Source organism: Halichoerus grypus, chromosome 6 (genome assembly GCF_964656455.1).
Source record: "Halichoerus grypus chromosome 6, mHalGry1.hap1.1, whole genome shotgun sequence".
NCBI classification, from domain to species: domain Eukaryota; kingdom Metazoa; phylum Chordata; class Mammalia; order Carnivora; family Phocidae; genus Halichoerus; species Halichoerus grypus.
In genome coordinates, this window is record NC_135717.1 from 115,337,930 (window position 1) to 115,356,555 (window position 18,626).

At 43.0% G+C, this 18,626-nt stretch overlaps 1 protein-coding gene across 1 annotated transcript in view; it reads left to right on the top strand.

Annotated features, from left to right (window-relative positions):
• Nucleotides 1-18,391, top strand: part of SPMIP11 (sperm microtubule inner protein 11) — a 33,260-nt gene extending 14,869 nt beyond the window's left edge. Inside the window, exons 3-5 of the mRNA XM_078074170.1 lie at nt 15,107-15,229; nt 17,618-17,762; nt 18,202-18,391. Coding sequence (XP_077930296.1) covers nt 15,107-15,229; nt 17,618-17,762; nt 18,202-18,250 — 317 coding nt within the window. The 3' untranslated portion in view covers nt 18,251-18,391. The remainder of the gene's footprint in view (nt 1-15,106; nt 15,230-17,617; nt 17,763-18,201) is intronic.
• Nucleotides 18,392-18,626: the final 235 nt, after the last annotated feature.

Genomic DNA, 18,626 nt, shown 5'->3' on the forward strand with positions numbered 1-18,626 from the left:
CAGATATGCTGAAGAGTAGCTCTCAGCTGCAACTGGAATGTTGCAGGCATCTTTTAATGTTTTTCAGAGGAAATGAAGAACATTAAGTAACCTAGCAAGCCTATTCAGTGGAGCTTCTATTTATAATAGTGAGCTATTCACATTTAATGTTCTAAAATACATCAAGAAATTAAAGCATCTTTTTTTTTAATTTTTTATTGTTATGTTAATCCCCATACATTACATCATTAGTTTTAGATATAGTGTTCCATGATTCATTGTTTGTGCATAACACCCAGTGCTACATGCAGAACGTGCCCTCCTCAATACCCATCACCAGGCTAACCCATCCTCCCACCCCCCTCCCCTCTAGAACCCTCAGTTTGTTTTTCAGAGTCCATCATCTCTCATGGTTCTTCTCCCCCTACGATTTCCCCCCCTTCATTCTTCCCGTCCTGCTACATTCTTCTTCTTTTTTTCTTTCTTAACATATATTGCATTGTTTCAGAGGTACAGATCTGAGATTCAACAGTCTTGCACAATTCACAGCGCGTATCAGAACACATACCCTCCCCAGTGTCCATCACCCAGTCACCCCAACCCTCCCACCCCACCCCCCACTCCAGCAACCCTCAGTTTGTTTCCTGAGATTAAGAATTCCTCATATCAGTGAGGTCATATGATACATGTCTTTCTCTGTTTGACTTATTTCGCTCAGCATAATACCCTCCAGTTCCATCCACGTCGTTGCAAATGGCAAGATCTCATTCCTTTTGATGGCTGCATAATATTCCATTGTGTATATATACCACATCTTCTTTATCCATTCATCTGTCGATGGACATCTTGGCTCTTTCCACAGTTTGGCTATTGTGGACATTGCTGCTATAAACATCGGGGTGCACGTACCCTTTCGGGTCCCTACTTTTGTATCTTTGGGGTAAATACCCAGGAGTGCAATTGCTGGATCATATGGTAGCTCTATTTTCAACTTTTTGAGGAACCTCCATACTGTTTTCCAGAGTGGCTGCACCAGCTTGCATTCCCACCAACAGTGTAGGAGGGTTCCCCTTTCTCCGCATCCCCGCCAACATCTGTCATTTCCTGACTTGTTAAGAAATTAAAGCATCTTAAAGAATTACTTACTAATAGAAACTTAGATAACCTTGTCCTGGACCAAGTTAGAGATGCCTAAATGTTTGCCAAATTCAATATGTGAGTTAGGATGTAGGAAAGGGATAAATTTGAGATCCCTTTCCGGATGCAATTTAGATTCTTAGAATTCTTTGTGCTGACATATCATCCAAAGGTAATGGTTCCTGGCAAAAATTGACAAGATTTCCTGAATTTCAGGAAATGCACAGGACCTGGAATAATCAAAGCAATCTTGAAAAATAACAGTGTTGGAGGACACACTTCCCAATTTCAAATCTTCTACAAAGCTACAGTAATCAAGACAGTGTGGTACTAGCATAAGAATTGACATATATAGATAGATCAATGGAATAGAATTGAGAGTCTAGAAATAAACCCTTACACTTATGGTCAATAGACTTTCAACAAGAATGCCAAGACAGGAACGCCGGGAGGGGGCTCAGTCAGTTAAGCATCTGCCTTCGGCTCAGATCATGATCCCAGGGTCCTGGGATCGAGTCCTGCATCGTGCTCCCTGCTCGGTGGGGAGCCTGCTTCTCCCTCTCCCTCTTCCTGCCGTTCCCCCTGCTTGTGCTCTCTCTCCGACAAATAAATAAGTTAAAAAAAAAAGAATGCCAAGACAATTTAATAGAAAAAGAATTGTTTTTTCAACAAATGGTGCTACAAAAACTGGAAATTCACATGCAAAAGAATGAAATTGGACCCCACGTCACACCATGTATAAAAGTTAACTTAAAATGGATCATAGACATAAATGTAAGAGCTAAAACTTTAAAACTGGTACAAGAAAAATCTTCATGACCTTAGATTAGGCAGTGGTTTCTAAGATACGACACCAAAAGCCTAAGTGACAGAAAGATAAATTGGATTTCATCAAAATTACAAACTTTTGCTTCAAAGGACACTGTCAAGAAAGTGAAAAGTTTGTGGGGTTTTGTTTTGGGTTTTTTTTTTTTTTTTTGGTAAATGTTTGGATTACAAGACATTTAAAATAAGTAAGTATGGGGCGCCTAGGTGGCTCAGTCAGTTAAGCTCCTGACTATTAATTTTGTCTCAGGTCATGATCTCAGAGTCATGAGATCAAGCCCCACCTCAAGCCCCACATTGGGCTCTGCACTCAGCAGGGAGTCTGTTTGAGATTCTCTCTCTCTCCTTCTCTCCCACTCAAATAAAGTATAAGCCCATGTTAAATCACTGATCACAAGAGAAAAACTTACTAAATAGTTGCTTGGAAAAAAGGCTGTGTGTGCAGTTTTCTTTTTTTTTTAAGATTTTATTTATTTATTTGACAGAGCGAAAGAGGGAATACAAGCAGGGGGAATGGGAGAGGGAGAAGCAGGCCTCCTGCCGAGCAGAGAGCCTGAGGCAGGGCTCAATCCCAGGACCCTGGGATCATGACCTGAGCCAAAGGCAGACACTTAACGACTGAGCCACCCAGGCACCCCTGTGTGTGCATTTTTTTTAATAATTTTTTAAAGGATTTTTATTTATTTATTGAGAGAGAGAATGATAGAGAGCATGAGAGGGAGGAGGGTCAGAGGGAGAAGCAGACTCCCTGCTGAGCAGAGAACCCGATGCGGAACTCGATCCCAGGACTCCAGGATCATGACCTGAGCTGAAGGCAGTTGCTCAACCAACTGAGCCACCCAGCTGCCCAGTGTGTGCAATTTTCATAGGGAATTTTTTCAAAATTTTGAGACATAATGTTAAGACATAATTCCATTTTTAAAAGCACAAAAAACAGTGAAAATAATTCTGTAATACTAACACAAAACTGATAAAATAACATAAAACATACTATAGAATACAGTACAAAAGAGGAACCCATAGACCAATGTAAGTATAAATGGACAAATCCCACTATCAAATCAAATCCAAGAATATATTAAAGATAATCATCTACCATCAAGTAGGACTTATTCTAGGAATACAATGACTTAATATTGGAAGGGATTAATACGTAATACCTACGTCAAATTAAAAGATAATGTATAACTATCTCACTAGAAACTAGAAAGGTAGCGGCGCCTGGGTGGCTCAGTCGTTAAGTGTCTGCCTTCGGCTCAGGTCATGGTCCCAGGGTCCTGGGATCGAGCCCCGCATCGGGCTCCCTGATCAGCGGGAAGCCTGCTTCTCCCTCTCCCACTCCCCCTGCTTGTGTTTCCTCTCTCGCTGTGTCTCTCTCTGTAAAATAAATAAAATCTTAAAAATAAGAAAAACTAGAAAGGTATTTGGGTTTGGGGGTTTTTTTAAGAGAGCACACAAGCTGTGGGGGGTGTGAAGGACCCGAGCCAAAATCAAGAGTCAGACACTCAACAGACTGAGTCATCCAGGCACCCCTGCTCTTGCTATTTAAAAAAACAAAAAAAAAAACCACTTCGTAGGGACATCTGGGTGGCTCGGATGGTTGAGCGTCTGCCTTCAGCTCAGGTCATGATCTCAGGGCCCTGGGATGGGGTCCCACATCGGGCTCCTTGCTCAGTAGGGAGTCTGCTTCTCCCTCTGCCTGCCACCCACCTGCTTGTGCTCTTTCTCTCTCCCTCTCCCTCTGACAAAATCTTTAAAAAAAAAAAAACCACTTTGTAAATTAAGAATGAAATCATAATAAGGACCTCCCACTTCACATCATACATAAAAATAAATTGCAGATGGATTAAAGAGGTAAATATATAAAACAAAACTATAGAAATATTGGAGGAAAACAATATTTTTACAATCTTAGGGTGGTTTTGGAAAACTTTTTTCATAAAACCAGGAAGCCTAAAAAACAGGACATAAAACCAGGAAGCCTAAAAAGATTGACAATTTGTACTAAATAAAAAATTGTAAATTGTGTAACAAAAAACATTATAAAGTTAAAAGGCAAGAAAGAGACTGAGAGAAAATATTAGCCATATATAGATGTGTGTATATATGAATATGTATATACATATATATCCTCATGTATATAATTCATATACATAATAATATTCAAAATATATAAAAACCTCCCAAGTAAGGCACCAATCCAGACTCTCCTTCTCATCCAACATCAGACATTTATTTATTAGGAACTGACTATGCAGGGCACCTGGGTGGCTCAGTCGTTAAGCGTCTGCCTTCAGCTCAGGTCATGATCCCAGGGTCCTGGGATCGAGCCCCGCGTCGGACTCCCTGCTCAGTGGGAAGCCTGCTTCTCCCTCTCCCACTCCCCCTGCTTGTGTTCCTGCTCTCGCTCTCTCTCTCTGTCAAATAAATAATAAAATCTTTAAAAAAAAAAAAAAAAAAGGAACTGACTGTGCCAAGTACTGTGTTAAGCACTGGAAATACAACAGTGACTAACAGACAATAAATAAGTAAATAAGATTCACAGATTATAACAAGTGCTGGGAACGAAATAAGGGGAGGGTAATGCAATAGATCAGAAGTTGTAAACTGTTGACCAAAGGGCCAGACTCAGCCTGCAGTGTTCTTTTCTTAAAAATTTGGGCCAACATTTAAAAATTAGGAGATTTTATGTAAAACCCATATGTCTGACCTCTTAAAAAAGTTAGAACTGGTCACACTGGCCCTAAATTCCCACATAATCACAAACAGCAAAATAGCAGCTGCCCCTTTAGATGGGATAGGTTTCTTACTGTTTGCTTTACTCATAAACATTATCTGCCTGGCTCTTACAGGCAACTGAGTTTGCAGATCCCAAAATGGAGAGTAACTAGGAAAGGCCCACTTAAAACAGAGTAATCCAGGAGGTAATGTTTGAGCTACACCCTAAAGAATGAGAATGACCCAGCCATGCATAGAGCTGAGACTAGAGCTTTATCTTCATAGCAAATTTTAAAATCAGGATGCAATTCAAGGCCAAAACTAGAAAAGCACCTACAACCCCCACTTTGATCAGAGACTGCTTTCACTCCATCCCAGCCAGAAGCCTGCAAGCCATCTTCCACTTCTGAAAAGCCATTTTAATCATGTACACCCTGAAGTATCTATGCACTCTGCTCATTGTTCATGACCTCATAACAAAAGGAAACTTAGAACAATATTTCTGGTGCTACTACCCTTTCCACAAAGACATTTGGACAATGTCGTTGCCCTCTGCCAAGTTTGCTTCAACCATGTCATTCAGACTTCTACCTAAAAGTCCATTCAATAGTAATTATATTCTATTTCTAGTATTTCCTTGAAGCCTTTTGAGCTGCTCCAGAGCTGAAGTCTAGGCCCACATGGCCAAGGTTTGGGGCACATAGACTGACTCTAGGAGCAGGAAGTTGGGAGTGTTGAGCTCCAGAGAAACCTATCAAGACAAAGATGCATATATTTGGCTCTCCGCCTAGGACATTTAGTCTTCTTAGAATAATTAGTACCATCACCACAAATCTCAGGTGGGCACTCAGGACTGCCTGACAAGCCTATTATGTTTCTCTGGTCACTCTCCTACTCCTCAAGACAATTATTTCACATCTCTCCTTGATTCTCTAAAACCTCTCTCCCGTCCTCACTCTGAGCTAATAACTTCCTTGCTCCTTATTTCACTAAGAAAATAGAAGCAATCAGAAGAGGCTTCCCATCATCACATCTAACATTCCACTGCATGTATAACTTCCCTCTGGCACAGTGAGTCAAATGACCATTTGTGCGCTGGAGCTGCCCCCTTCTCACCTACTCGAGGATTCTGCTCCTGAAATTATACCCTTCTCCCTCAGTTTTTCCTCCTCCTAAATCACTTCCATCACTATACAAATGTGCTGCAACCTTTTCTATCTGGGGTGAAAAAGGAAGGAAGGAAGGCCCACCCCCTTGACCTTCAAACTATTGTTCCCATTTCTTTCTCCATTCTCTCCCCCTTCCCACCCCAATTATACCACAACTTCTAGAAGGAGGAGTTTGCACTCATCAAGTAGAGAAAAACAACCATGCTGATAGGCCTCACTAATGATCATTAAACTCAGGTGGGCCTTATGGCTGCCCAGAAGTCAGACATTTCCTTGTTCCATGCACTTTCACTCTCCTGGAGGCCTCATCATACCTTCTCTTTCCTTAGACCTCCAACGTCCTCAATCCTCACTTCCAGGTAATGACTTGCTTTTTTTTGTTTTTTTTTTAAGATTTTATTTATTTGAGAGACTGAGCCAGAGAGAGAGCACCACCAGGAGGGGCAAAGGGAGTGGGAGAAGCACACTCTTCGCTGAGCAGGGAGCCCCAGGCCACACGGGGCTCCATCCCCGGACTCCGGGATCATGATCTGAGCCCAAAGCACTTAACCAACTGAGCCACCCAGGCGCCCCAACTTGCTTTCTACTTCATAGTTTTCATTGTGAAAACAGAAGTATTTAGAAGATTATTTCTATAACCTCTCACAAACCACATCTATCCATCTATCTGTATCAGTGCCCACGTGTCTTATTAAATGAATGAATGGTCCACAACCTATTAAGACCAACACATAACACCTGTGCATCAGCTCCCATCTTTTTGCCTATTCAAGGACACTACTACTCCAATATTATTTATACTCTGTTGCATCAATTTTTCCATCTCTGACCATTCCTATTTGCATACATGCGTGCTACAATTTCTTTCATCTTAAAGCCCTACATTTCCTATTTCCCTGCCCCCTATACAGAAAAATTCTTCAAAAGACAAGGTTGTTGTCTCCATTTCTTCTCCTCCCAGTCTCTTGCCAGAACTCATGCCAGTCAGGCTCTTGCCCCAATCACTCCACTGAAACTACTTATATCTAGTCACCAATGCTCATATCCACTTACCATGTCGCTAAGCTCTTAGCTCTCATCTTTTCAGCAGATCAACAGAAAAGTACAACAGAGCTCAGATTGTTCTGACTCCTGCTACTGCTGAGGTTGCTTGCAATGTATGATTAGCTAGGAGAGGTTTGGGCCTGTGGACCACCATAATGGGGAACTTGCCTCATACATTTCTATTTTAGAACTGGTTTGGGAATCGCTTCTTGGCCTTTTGGCTAAGATCAAGTGCAGAACTGGTTTGGGAAATTAACAAGGAGGGGCCAGGAAGAGTATGAGTAAAATACAGCATTCTATTTGGCGCCTAGCAAGCCCACATCCACCTTGCTTGCCCCAGTCTTCCTAATCCCAGTTGCTACATCCATTAATTCAAGGAACCCACAGTTCATGACTCTGCTCACCCTTAGTTGCACAATCCAAATGATCTTGCAGGACTCTGACTTGTAATCCACACTTGTCTTTAGAATGATTCTCTGGCTGATTTCACCTTTCAACACATTCACTCAAGTGGCTTCAAGGCACTTCAGCCTGTTTTTCATGCTCAAATTAGCCACAATCTTAACCTTGCCCTTCAGCAAGGGCTTTAACAGCAACCATAAAAATGAACCTATTAACACTTTTTCATTCTTAACACTCTTACTATAATGATATTTTTAAATCATTCACAATTTTTCTTTGAAGAAAGATAGGGTTTTTTCCCTCCTAGTAGGTGTGAGTATATTAACATTCTACTCAAAGGGGCCCACTCAAGCTTTCCTTATCATCATAATGAAAAGTCATAGAGGTGAGTCAACACATGTAACCAAATATTCTGCAAGTCTCTGCCTCCTTCCTTTCTTTTCCTTCTGATAAAGAACCAAAATAGAAAAACCAAAGAGGAAAACAGGGTGTGGAGAGCATACTTTGGTCTGTCCTTGACTTCATAAACTCAGTCTTATCAGGTACCCAAAGTTGTTCAGATTCAGGGGGCTAATTCACACTAAGCAAATTCAGAGTGCCTCAGTTTCCTTGCCTGTAAATGGAGATAATAATGCCTTATAGATTTGTTGTGGAGATTAAATGAAATTACGTGTGTAATGCACCTAAGACCTAGCACATAAAACTGTACAATAGATAATTGCAGGAAAAGTTATAAACCATAATATATAAGTTACTATATACATGTGGAATATATACCTTTCCTACGACTGAAATATCGTTATTCACTTCTCAAGACATACTTGCCAGGATAGGATACCTGGGAAGCAATATTTTTAACTATTAAGTTTCCTTGAGAAGCAGAAAATACTGGCTGACTTCAAAGGATTTTTCATCCAGTTACAGCTATCCACAGAAGAGCACCCCTCACCAGTGACCAGAACTTACATGTCCACCAATCATAGAGTCCTGCCCTCCCAGACTCACCTTTCCTGTTTGTAATACTGATGGCCCCTGCAGGTTCAGTCCAGTTTCCAGAGTTTTTTCACCTTATGCCCTGGTCTCTTGAATGTCTAAGCTTTCTCTTCTCTGTCCTCTCCTGGGGAACTTGGCCCTATATCTGTCCTTTCCTTTGCAGACTCTATCTCACCACCTGCTTTGAACTCTGCTTTCCTGTCTAAGCTTCGTACCTAGACAGTCCTCTTAGTCCAGATTGTCGTGGTCTTGATTTCAGACAAATTAACTCTTATTTGGCCCTTTGCTGAGACAATTCCCTTGCCCTGTTATATGAAAACCCTAGGTGAGGCTAAACCTCATCGTAACACAAATATACACTCAGGACATTTCCCACTGATAAGAGTCTCAGAGGCAAGTTGATGGGGGTGGTGGTAGGAAAAGATTATGCTTGTTTTTGTCTTGAGACAAATGACGTTTCCCTGCCAGACTCTTTAGCAACTGCCCTCTAGCCACAGACACAATGACGTCCAAGCTCCACACATCTTCCTCCACTGCTGCTTTCATCATTCCTCTTCCCAAGAGAAATTCACAGAGTCCTCAGAGTTGTTCTTCCAGTTCTAAATGAATCTCTTCAAAGAAAGACTAAATCTCAAGTATATGGTAGTGTGGTAAAAGTTGAGCATGTCTCACTTGCGTTCTCATTTTCTGGATCCTGTCAGAAGATATAATAGATGGTTTTCCCCACCCTGCTGGAATGTTCTTTGCTCCATCTTCTAGGTCTTTTGATCTCTCTGAACTGCCTGTCTGGTGACCCACCTGTTAGGAAACAGCTGGTGATGCCATTCTTAGGCTCCAGCAGAGGGCACTATAGTTCTGGCTTTTCAAACAGGAGCATGAATGGCACAATTCAGCCAAGAATGAACTGGCCAAAGCCTTTAAGCCCCTCCGCCTTTCCAAATGGATAAACCTACTGAAGTTATAGAAATGTATCTTGGGGCGCCTGGGTAGCTCAGTCGGTTAAGCGTCTGCCTTTGGCTCAGGTCATGATCCCGGGGTCCTGGGATGGAGCCCCGTACCAGGCTCCCTGCTTCTCCCTCTCCTGCTTCCCCTGCTTGTGCTCTCTCTCTCTGTCAAATAAATACATAAAATCTTAAAAAAAAAAAAGGAAAGGAAATGTATCTTGGAAACAACCCGTATGTCTTTAGCTGCTACAGACCATCATCCCCTATCCACCTGAAATTAGAGGAGAAAAGATACTCAAGCTACTTGTAGCTTCAGTCTGCCAAAGTCTAAGGAGTAGGCACCTCCAAGATGAGTGCCTATGTCTGTAGAGCAGCAAATAGGCCACTTTTTCTATGGAGTCTCAGCCTCTCCCCACTAGTTTTCCCCACTGGGAGTGGTCCAATCTACAGCAGAGTGGCCCACCAGGTTCAGTCCTTTCCGTTGCCCCAGTGCTGGACATAGGAAATGATACTCCACATTTCAGTGGAGTTCAAGGAGGCAGGGATCTGCCTTGGAACAAGGTAATGGATATCATATGCCCCACCGAACTCCAGGCTGCTTCCAGGGTGAGCAGACACCTTTGACAGGACTTCCATTGAGCTGCACACAAGGGATTCCAGCAAGAGGCTAGTTCTATCAGTTTATGTTTTCCCATAGTCCTTTGTCTTGCCTGGAAGCCATGATTAGATGATTTCAAGAACAGGTTAGTGTGGTAGTTAAGACCATGGGCTCTGGAGCCAAACTGCCTGAGTTAAATTCATGCCTCTGTCATATGCTAGTTTAGTGAACTTGGGCAAATTATAAACTTCTCCAGGACTCTGTTTCCCTATTTGTAAAATACAATAATAATAGTGCCTACCTTTTATAGTTGTGCTGAGTGCATTCACTAAGTGTTAGCTTGGTTTATCGTTATCATCTCTAGAAGATCCATGTAGCCCCTTTTACATCAGCAGTCTGCAGCCAACACTAAGTTCTCTGTTATCCCGTGCCCCATCTACTTCCCATGTGTTCAGAATACTGAACAAGTGCACCACTTTGAGGAAGATATTTTTGGACACAGAGGCAAAGGAACTGCCCCCATATGTAAAATGTGCCCTAGTTCCCTGGGCTCATGCTCCTGTCCACTTCTTCCCAATGCACTGACAATTTCCTTGTGCCAGAGAAGACAATAAATGCAAGATAGCCTTCCAAACACATTTCAGCTAATTTCACTCTATGTTATTGCTCCAGCCAACTTCAAGGGATTAATGCCCAGCATCTAATAGGAAATCCTAGATAGGAGTCATTTTTTATGTACAATACCACATTTTCTCTCAAACTGATCTTGTGTGAATTTCTAGTCAGGGTGGTATTACTCTGCTTGCAGTAACACCAACTTGCAAGTAATGTGTGTTAGATATTATCACCATTATGTACTAAGCATTTGGAACAGTCAGGCAAGTATCCTAACCTAGAAGTCAGAATTCTGGGAGCCATTGAGGTAGACCCATTCTAAAAATTCTTCAACCTGAAAACATTGTGGCCTGTCAGTCCCACTTACAACTAACCAGAGGCAATAGGCACAGTAGTGGATAAGGAAGACTTTGTGACTACTCCAGTGGTCCTAGGAAGCCGGTAGTATTGAAAAATCTGCAACATTAATTTGAGTAAGTGGAAGATCCACCCAAGTACTTTCGCACCACTCCAATGTCCTTCATAGAACATTCAAAGTATTAGATGTGGTCTTATGGCAACTCCCAATTTATGGCCCAGTTCTAGAAGAAATGGTCAGGGCCCTTTGTATCTATTTACTACCAAAAACTATATGGAGCATAGTATTAACTGGGTGGATGAAGAACCTCTGTTACACTATCTACCCACAAAATGATGAGTTTATCTACCTTGCCACAGTGTAGTTTGCTTATAAAGAGCTCATTGCCTCCCTCTACCCGGGACATGCCCATTCACAGTAGCTGTGGCATGATTTTTACCTACAGCTCACCACTCTTCACCCCAAGTGGCTTCTAAAACTTGGCAGCTGGGGGAAACTATGGGTTACCAAAAGTATCTTCTAGCTTGCCAAAAATCAATCCAAAGAGTATGCCAACTGGTGCTTGATTCAGGAGGAAGGCATCCAAATGGGTGATACTGTCCAGCACATCTCCAAGTACACAGTAACCATTTATATGGGAAGCTGGGAGCCTACTACTTAGAAACTGAGATAACAGAGAACATCACCTGGCTTTACCCTTACAATCAGTCTGAGGCCTCAGAACCAGACAAAAAGCTCGTGCAATTACCTGCACCCAGACCAGTAATTACTTGCAGTCAAGGTCCCATTGCCCACTTAGGAATATGCTCTTACTCTTTCTCCCCAGAACATATCTACTTGGCCACAGACATTCTGGCACCCCCACCTTGCCCAAAGTCAAATGACACTGCTTCCAGGAACTGGCCCCTCATTGCTATAACCTGTGATGAAGTACAAATCAGCCCCCTGATTCAGTTCAGGTTTCCAGAACTCTATATTCTGTCACCTGTCCAAATCTTCAACTATCAAAGGAAGGGTTTCAAACAGTGCTCCTCTCTGGCAGGATCATTCTCAAAGAATGTGAAAGGAGATTTCCACTGGAGTGCAAAAGTGGGGAAGGAGGGACAGAAATGAATGAGTGGGGTCAAGCCAGAATGAAGGGGAAAAGCAGGAGCTGGGGAAATACTCCAGAAGAGAAGTGGCATCCCCGTTCTCCACTAGAGGTGAGTCTGTGATCACAACAATTTCCGGAGAATGGCAGACTTTGATCCAGTTCCTGACAAGCTCAGGATTCTGAGATGCAAGTCAAATCTAGCCTATTTAAGCAGAACATGAATTTATAAAAAGAATATTGGTGGGATAACATCAAACTAAATAACTCTGCACAGCAAAGGAAACAATCAACAAAATGAAAAGGCAGTCTACAGAATGGGAGAAAATAGTTGCAAACCATATATTTGATAAAGGACTAATATCCAAAATACATGAGAAACTCCTATAATTCAAAAGAAAAAAAAATGATTAAAAATTGGCGTGAGGTCTGAGTAGACATTTCTCCAAAGAAGACACACGTATGGCCAATAGGTATATTAAAAGATGCTCAACATCACTAATCTTCAGGGAAATTAAAACCACAATGAGATACCACCTCACACCTGCAAAAAATGGCTGCTATCAAAAAGAAAAAAAAAGACAACATGTTGGTAAGAATGTGGTGAAAAGGGGGAACGTTTGTGTACCATTGATAGGAACATACACTGGTGCAGCCATTATGGAAAACAGTATGGCAGTTCCTCAAAAAAGTAAAAATAGGGGTGCCTGGGTGGCTCAGTCGTTAAGCGTCTGCCTTTGGCTCAGGTCATGATCCCAGGGTCCTGGGATCGAGCCCCGCATCGGGCTCCCTGCTCAGCAGGAAGCCTGCTTCTCCCTCTCCCACTCCCCCTGCTTGTGTTCCCTCTCTCACTGTGTCTCTCTCTGTCAAATAAATAAATAAAATCTTCAAAAAAAAAAAAAAAAAGTAAAAGTAAATCCTATTTCTGGGTATGTATCCAAAGGAATTGAAATTATGATCTCAAAGAGATATCTGCACTTCCATGTTCATTGCAGCATTATTCACAGTAGCCAAGACATGGAAGCAACATAAATGTCCATCAATGCATAAATGGATAAAGAAATGTCGTATATATACACACACACAATGGAATATTATTCAGCCTTAAAATTAAGAAGGAAGTCCTGCCATTTGCAACAACATGGTGAACCTGGAAGACATGCTAGGTGAAATAAGCCAGACAAAGAAAGACAAATACTATATCACCATTTATATGAAGAATCTAAAGTAATCAAACTTGTAGAAGCAGTAGACTGGTGGTCGCCAGAGGCTTGGTGGCGGGGGGGGGGGCGCGCGGGAAGAAATGGAGGGGCAGTAGTCAAAGAGTACAAAGTCACAGTTATATAAGATGAATAAATCCTAGAGATCTACTGTACATTATAGAACCTATAGTTAATACTGTATTACATACTTAAAATTTTCCTAAGAGCATAGATCTTCTGTTAAATGTTCTTACCACAAAATAGTAACAATAAAGAGGGTGGGAGGAAATTTTTGGAGGGGATGGATGTTTATGACCTAGATTGTGGTGATGGTTTCACAGGTGTATACTTACCTCCAAACTCATTAAGTCGTACATATTAAATACGTACAACTACTTGTCTGCCAATTTTACAATAAAGTCGTTTTTTTAAAAAAAATATTGGGAAGTACATAAAAGCTATAAAAGGAACAGAGAAGCAAGTTTGGTGGACAGTAACCGAATCACGCTGCAGGCCTGGTTGGGCACAGACGCTGTGTTCAGTACTGTGGCAGGTGCTGTTGCCACCAAGGACCCAGGCTCCGAATGTGCTGCTAGAAATAAGATGCAGCTTCGCTGCTGCCACTTCCCATTAGAAGAAGAAGACTACATAGCCCCTGCTTCTCTGCAACCTTCCTCTTTGGTTCAGAATCTGAAGCAGGTGTCTGGCCTAGCCAAAACTCTTTGCCCATGCCCTAGCTGCAAGAGAGCCTGGCATCTTGGTCCATTTGGACGGCTGTCACAGAATGCCATAGACTGGGGGGCTTATAAACAACAGAAATTTACTTCTCACAGTTCTGGAGGCTGGAAGTCTGACATCAGTGAGTCAGCGTGGTCCGGTGAGGGCCCGAAGGTTGCAGACTTCTCATTGTGCCCTCATGTGGTGGAAGGGGCGAGGGAGCTCTCTGAGGCCTCTTAGGACACGAATTCCATTCATAAGGGCTCTACCCTTATGACCTAATCACCCCCTAAAGGCCCACCTCCAAATACTATCACCTTGGGAACTGGGTTTTCAACATACGAATTTAGGGGGAACACAAACATTCAGACCTGGGTAAGGAAGCTCTGGTCTTTTCAGCCTCCATAGTGAAATTCCAGTTTTGCTTTGGAGGGGATTCCCAAACCCCCATAAGAATGCTAGGTCTAGGGGCACCTGGGTGACTCAGTCAGTTAAGCATCTGTTCGGCTCAGGTCATGATCCCTCGGTCCTGGGATCGAGCCCCACACTGGGCTCCCTACTGGGTGGAGAGTCTGCTTCTTCCTTTCCCTCTGCCCCTTGCCCCATCCATTCTCTCTCTCTCAAATAAATAAAATCTTTAAAAAAAGAAAAAAGAAAAAAAGAATGCTAGGTCTACACTGACCTACTCTACCCTACCTAACCTTACCTTACTCTACACTACTTTTCCAGCCCCTTCCCTGCCCCTCTCTACTTTACCTTGCACTAATCAGACTCCAAATCAATAGCAAGCTGAAACCTCTCTACTGCTGCTATCTTCTACACACTTGCTATCCTGCTGCCTGAAATGCTCTTCCTGATACCACTATGTCCCATGGACTCCTTCTTATCCTCTAAGACTTAGCTCAAACGTAACTTCCCTATTAGACCAATTAAAGTTCTGCAAATATGCCAATTCCAGGAAATGAGTGTCCATCCAGATAAAGGACCTTTTTCACCTGCACTAACCCTAAGTATCTGTCAATATCCTGATTCCAGTAGGAGGCCACTCAAAACCCAGGAGTCAGAGAGGAGCAAGAGAATGGTGAGGGAGGTCTCATGATCACTGGGTTCTCCCTCCCTCTCTCCTGACACAGGCATTGTAATTTGACATCTGAGATCCTAAGATCAGATTTGAGTGGCGAGGAGAGATCCCTGCCATGTGCCTGGTTGGCATGGAGACTAGAGACTCAGAAAGTCAGATAGCCCTATTTGCTAAGTACTCATAACAAGTCTGCTCTTTTTTTTTTTTTTTTTAACAAGTCTGCTCTTGTTTCAGACCAGAAGGAACTGGTGCCCACTAGGCTTCCCCCTATTATCCCAGAAGATGGGAATTATTCTGTGCACCAGAATAGCCACAAAAGGTACCACGAAGCTGTAAAGAAGGTGTTGTTAAAGACATGTAAGTATTGAATCTGGGTGGCTCAGTCAGTTAAGCTTCTGCCTTTGGCTCAGGTCATGATCTGGGGCTCCTGGGATCGAGCCCCGGTCTGGCTCCCAGCTCAGTGGGAAGCCTGCTTCTCCCTCTCCCTCTGCTGTTCCCCCTGCTTGTGCTCTCTCTCTCTGTCTCTCTCAAATAAATAAAATCTTTAAAAAAAAAAAAAGACATGAAAGTATCCTGGGGTGGGCACCATGCTAGGGACAGAATAGATATGCCTGAGTTTGTAAAGAATGGTTGGGCTGTGATGGGGCATGGTTATAGGGCAGGGGGAAAAAAACAGCCAAGAAGGGAAACTGAGAAAAGGAGGGTGAAAGTAGACTTGAATGGTGGAGTGAGCAAGATAAAACAAATTGAATCAGACTTGGAAGCAGAAGCTCCGTATTGGAGTCCTAGTTCTGCCTCTTTTAAGTGTCTTACTTTGGGTAGCCATATATCTTCTATTAATCTGCTTTCTCATTAAGAAAAAGAAAAGAGGGGCGCCTGGGTGGCTCAGTCGTTAAGCGTCTGCCTTCGGCTCAGGTCATGATCCCAAGGTCCTGGGATCGAGCCCGGCATCGGGCTCCCTGCTGGGCAGGAAGCCTGCTTCTCCCTCTCCCACTCCCCCACTGCTTGTGTTCCCTCTCTCGCTGTCTCTCACTCTGTCAAATAAATAAATAAAATCTTTAAAAAAAAAAAAGAAAAGAAAATGCCTGCTCTACCAACCTTACAGAATTGTGAGGATCACAACAAAATGCGACAATTTAGGACAGTACTTTGTATATTAGGTGCTATGCCTGTGAGGAGTGGTAGACCAAGCACTGGCTTTGGAATCTGAACTGAGTTTAAACTCCAAACAAATTGTGTGACCTTGGGGAAGTTCCTTTAACCACTCAACCTCTCTGAACCATCTGAAAATGGGAATCATACTCTAACATTGTTGTGAAAGTTAGAGAAAATGTACATTTAAAAAAGCATCACTACTGATACATGCGAGAACTTCTAGGAATCTTCAGGGAGTTATGCTATGCAAAGAAAGCCAGTCCCCAAAAGATCACATACTGTATGATGCCATTTATATAACATTCTTAAATGACAAAATTATAGAAATGAACACCATGAGGGGCTAGGAGGGCATTGGGGGAGCAATCTTTGTGTTTCGCCTTGTGGCTATGACTTCTGGGGCAAGCACAAGACAAGTGTCTATAGCTTTCCTAGGGGAGTCCAGGGATGTTTCTGCTCCCGTCTGGGGCGCCTGGGGGGCTCAGTGCGTTAAGCGTCTGCCTTCCGCTCAGGTCCCGATCCCGGAGTCCTGGGATGGAGTCCCGCATCGGGCTCCCCACTCAGTGGGAAGCCTTGCTTCTCCCTCTCCCTCTGCCTGCCGCTCCCCTTACTTGTGCTCTGTCAAATAAATAAATAAAATCTTTTAAAAATGGGGGGGCAGCTCCCTTTCCCTATTGGGGGAAATTGGGTAAAGCGTACACAGGATCTATGTGAATCATTTCTTACAACTATGTGTGAATCCATAATTATCTCAAAATTAAAGTTTAATTTAAAAAACTAAGGTACTTTCAGAAATTTAAAAAGACATGGGTAGAGTATCTAAGAGTTATTCCTAATAGCAAATTCTTTTTAAGAGCTTATAATCAATCAATAGGGAGACAACTAAGTCAAAAATGTACCATCTACTCAATGGTATATTACAGATTTTTTTAAGTAATGATTATAAAGACTATATAGCCAGAATATTAGGCTATAAATCTAAGTTTAAAGAATATACAAATTTTATACAATGGTTTAATTAGATTTATCCACATCAAGGATAAAAACACCAAAAAAACTAGGTAAGTCTGATACTATTTCAAAATCTTAAGAACACCTAATACATTTAGAACATGATAGGCACTTGATAAATGAATCTATTAGCAGTATCTAAATATGAGGTGGTATCATTGCTTAGTTTCAGAGAATTACCTGGAATGAGAAAAGGAAGGAATTTTTTCAGAGAAGGGGGAAGGGAAAGAGGATGATTAAGCCTGGGGGATGGGGGTAGGGGAAGCCAGTAGAGTAGACCCATCTTGCACATTTCCCGAGTGGGTTGACCACCTGTTTTTCCACCATCTTAGCACTTGGGGAAAGCTCTCTTGGAAATGGGCTTAGTAGCAGCAGGAAGAACCATGACTGATTCAACTGACCATGAAGGGTGTGAGATGCTGGAATCCGGAAGTGAAGCTGGGTGTGGTGGCCAGATTCCCAGGACTTCTCAGTACACGGTCGGGCCCAGTTGCTAGGTTGGGTTTGTGCTGCCGTGAGGCACAAAAGGGAGAAAGAACTTGAAGATACTGGATAACCTGCCCTCCCCAACCATTCAAGTCCCCAATCAGGTCTTCAGAGTCCCCTTGACTGATGCTCAGAACTTCAGCTTCTGGCGGTCCCATGATCCAGGAGTGCGCCCAGAGGAAACCATGCCATGGATCCGAAGCCCCCGCCACTGCCTCATCAGAAGCCCAATGACCAGGTTAGGCTGGGATGGGTGAGGGTGAGGAGACTAAGGGAAGAACTCCCTCCACTTAAATCCTTAGAGACTGTTTCATCTCTTCTCAGTTAGGGAATAGAAGACAAAGTTGGGGTCTTACCAGGGATAGCTGGCCCCAGAATCTGGCATTCCAAGGAGTTAAAGCTTTGTTTCTATCTTTGTGTTTTGCCTTGTGGCTATGACTTCTGGGGCAAGCACAAGACAAGTGTCTATAGCTTTCCTAGGGGAGTCCAGGGATGTTTCTGCTCCCTTCATTGCTGCCTCCCACCCTCCAACCACTATTCACTGGCAGTAGCCATACTTCCTCATTACTGCCCCTGCCCTCTCTGCCCTGAGGCAGTCTTGGGAGATGTTTAAGGACACCACCACATATACACCAGCCTGGCCTGGCCGAATCTGAGACCCTCTCTCTCTTTTCCAGGTTCATGGATCACTCTGTTCTCAGTGACAGAAACTTCAGTCTGTATTGAGCAGGATGTGTTTGCAGAAGAGCAAGATGGACCGTGGAAACAGGGCAAAGAAAGAGAAAGTGGGAGAAGGTGTCCTGGTTCCACTGACTGACTAATGAGAGGAGGGGATCGCAAAAGCAGAGTAAACAGATTGGACTAGAAGTCACTTGTGTGCGCTGGAAGTGAAGCAGAGGGAAATTATTCCAAAGCCCAAATTCCTGTGAAATCAGATGTATGGGGGCCAGAATTTGGTGTTTGGTTTGGGAGGGGCCAGGGTACAGAAAAGACCACCAAGGGGGTCTTGACCTCATGAATGGCAGGTGTCAGAGTAACAAGTCTGGGAAGACACACACTGGTTCTCATGATGCTGAAGGGTCTAGAGTAGTCATGCTCTCTG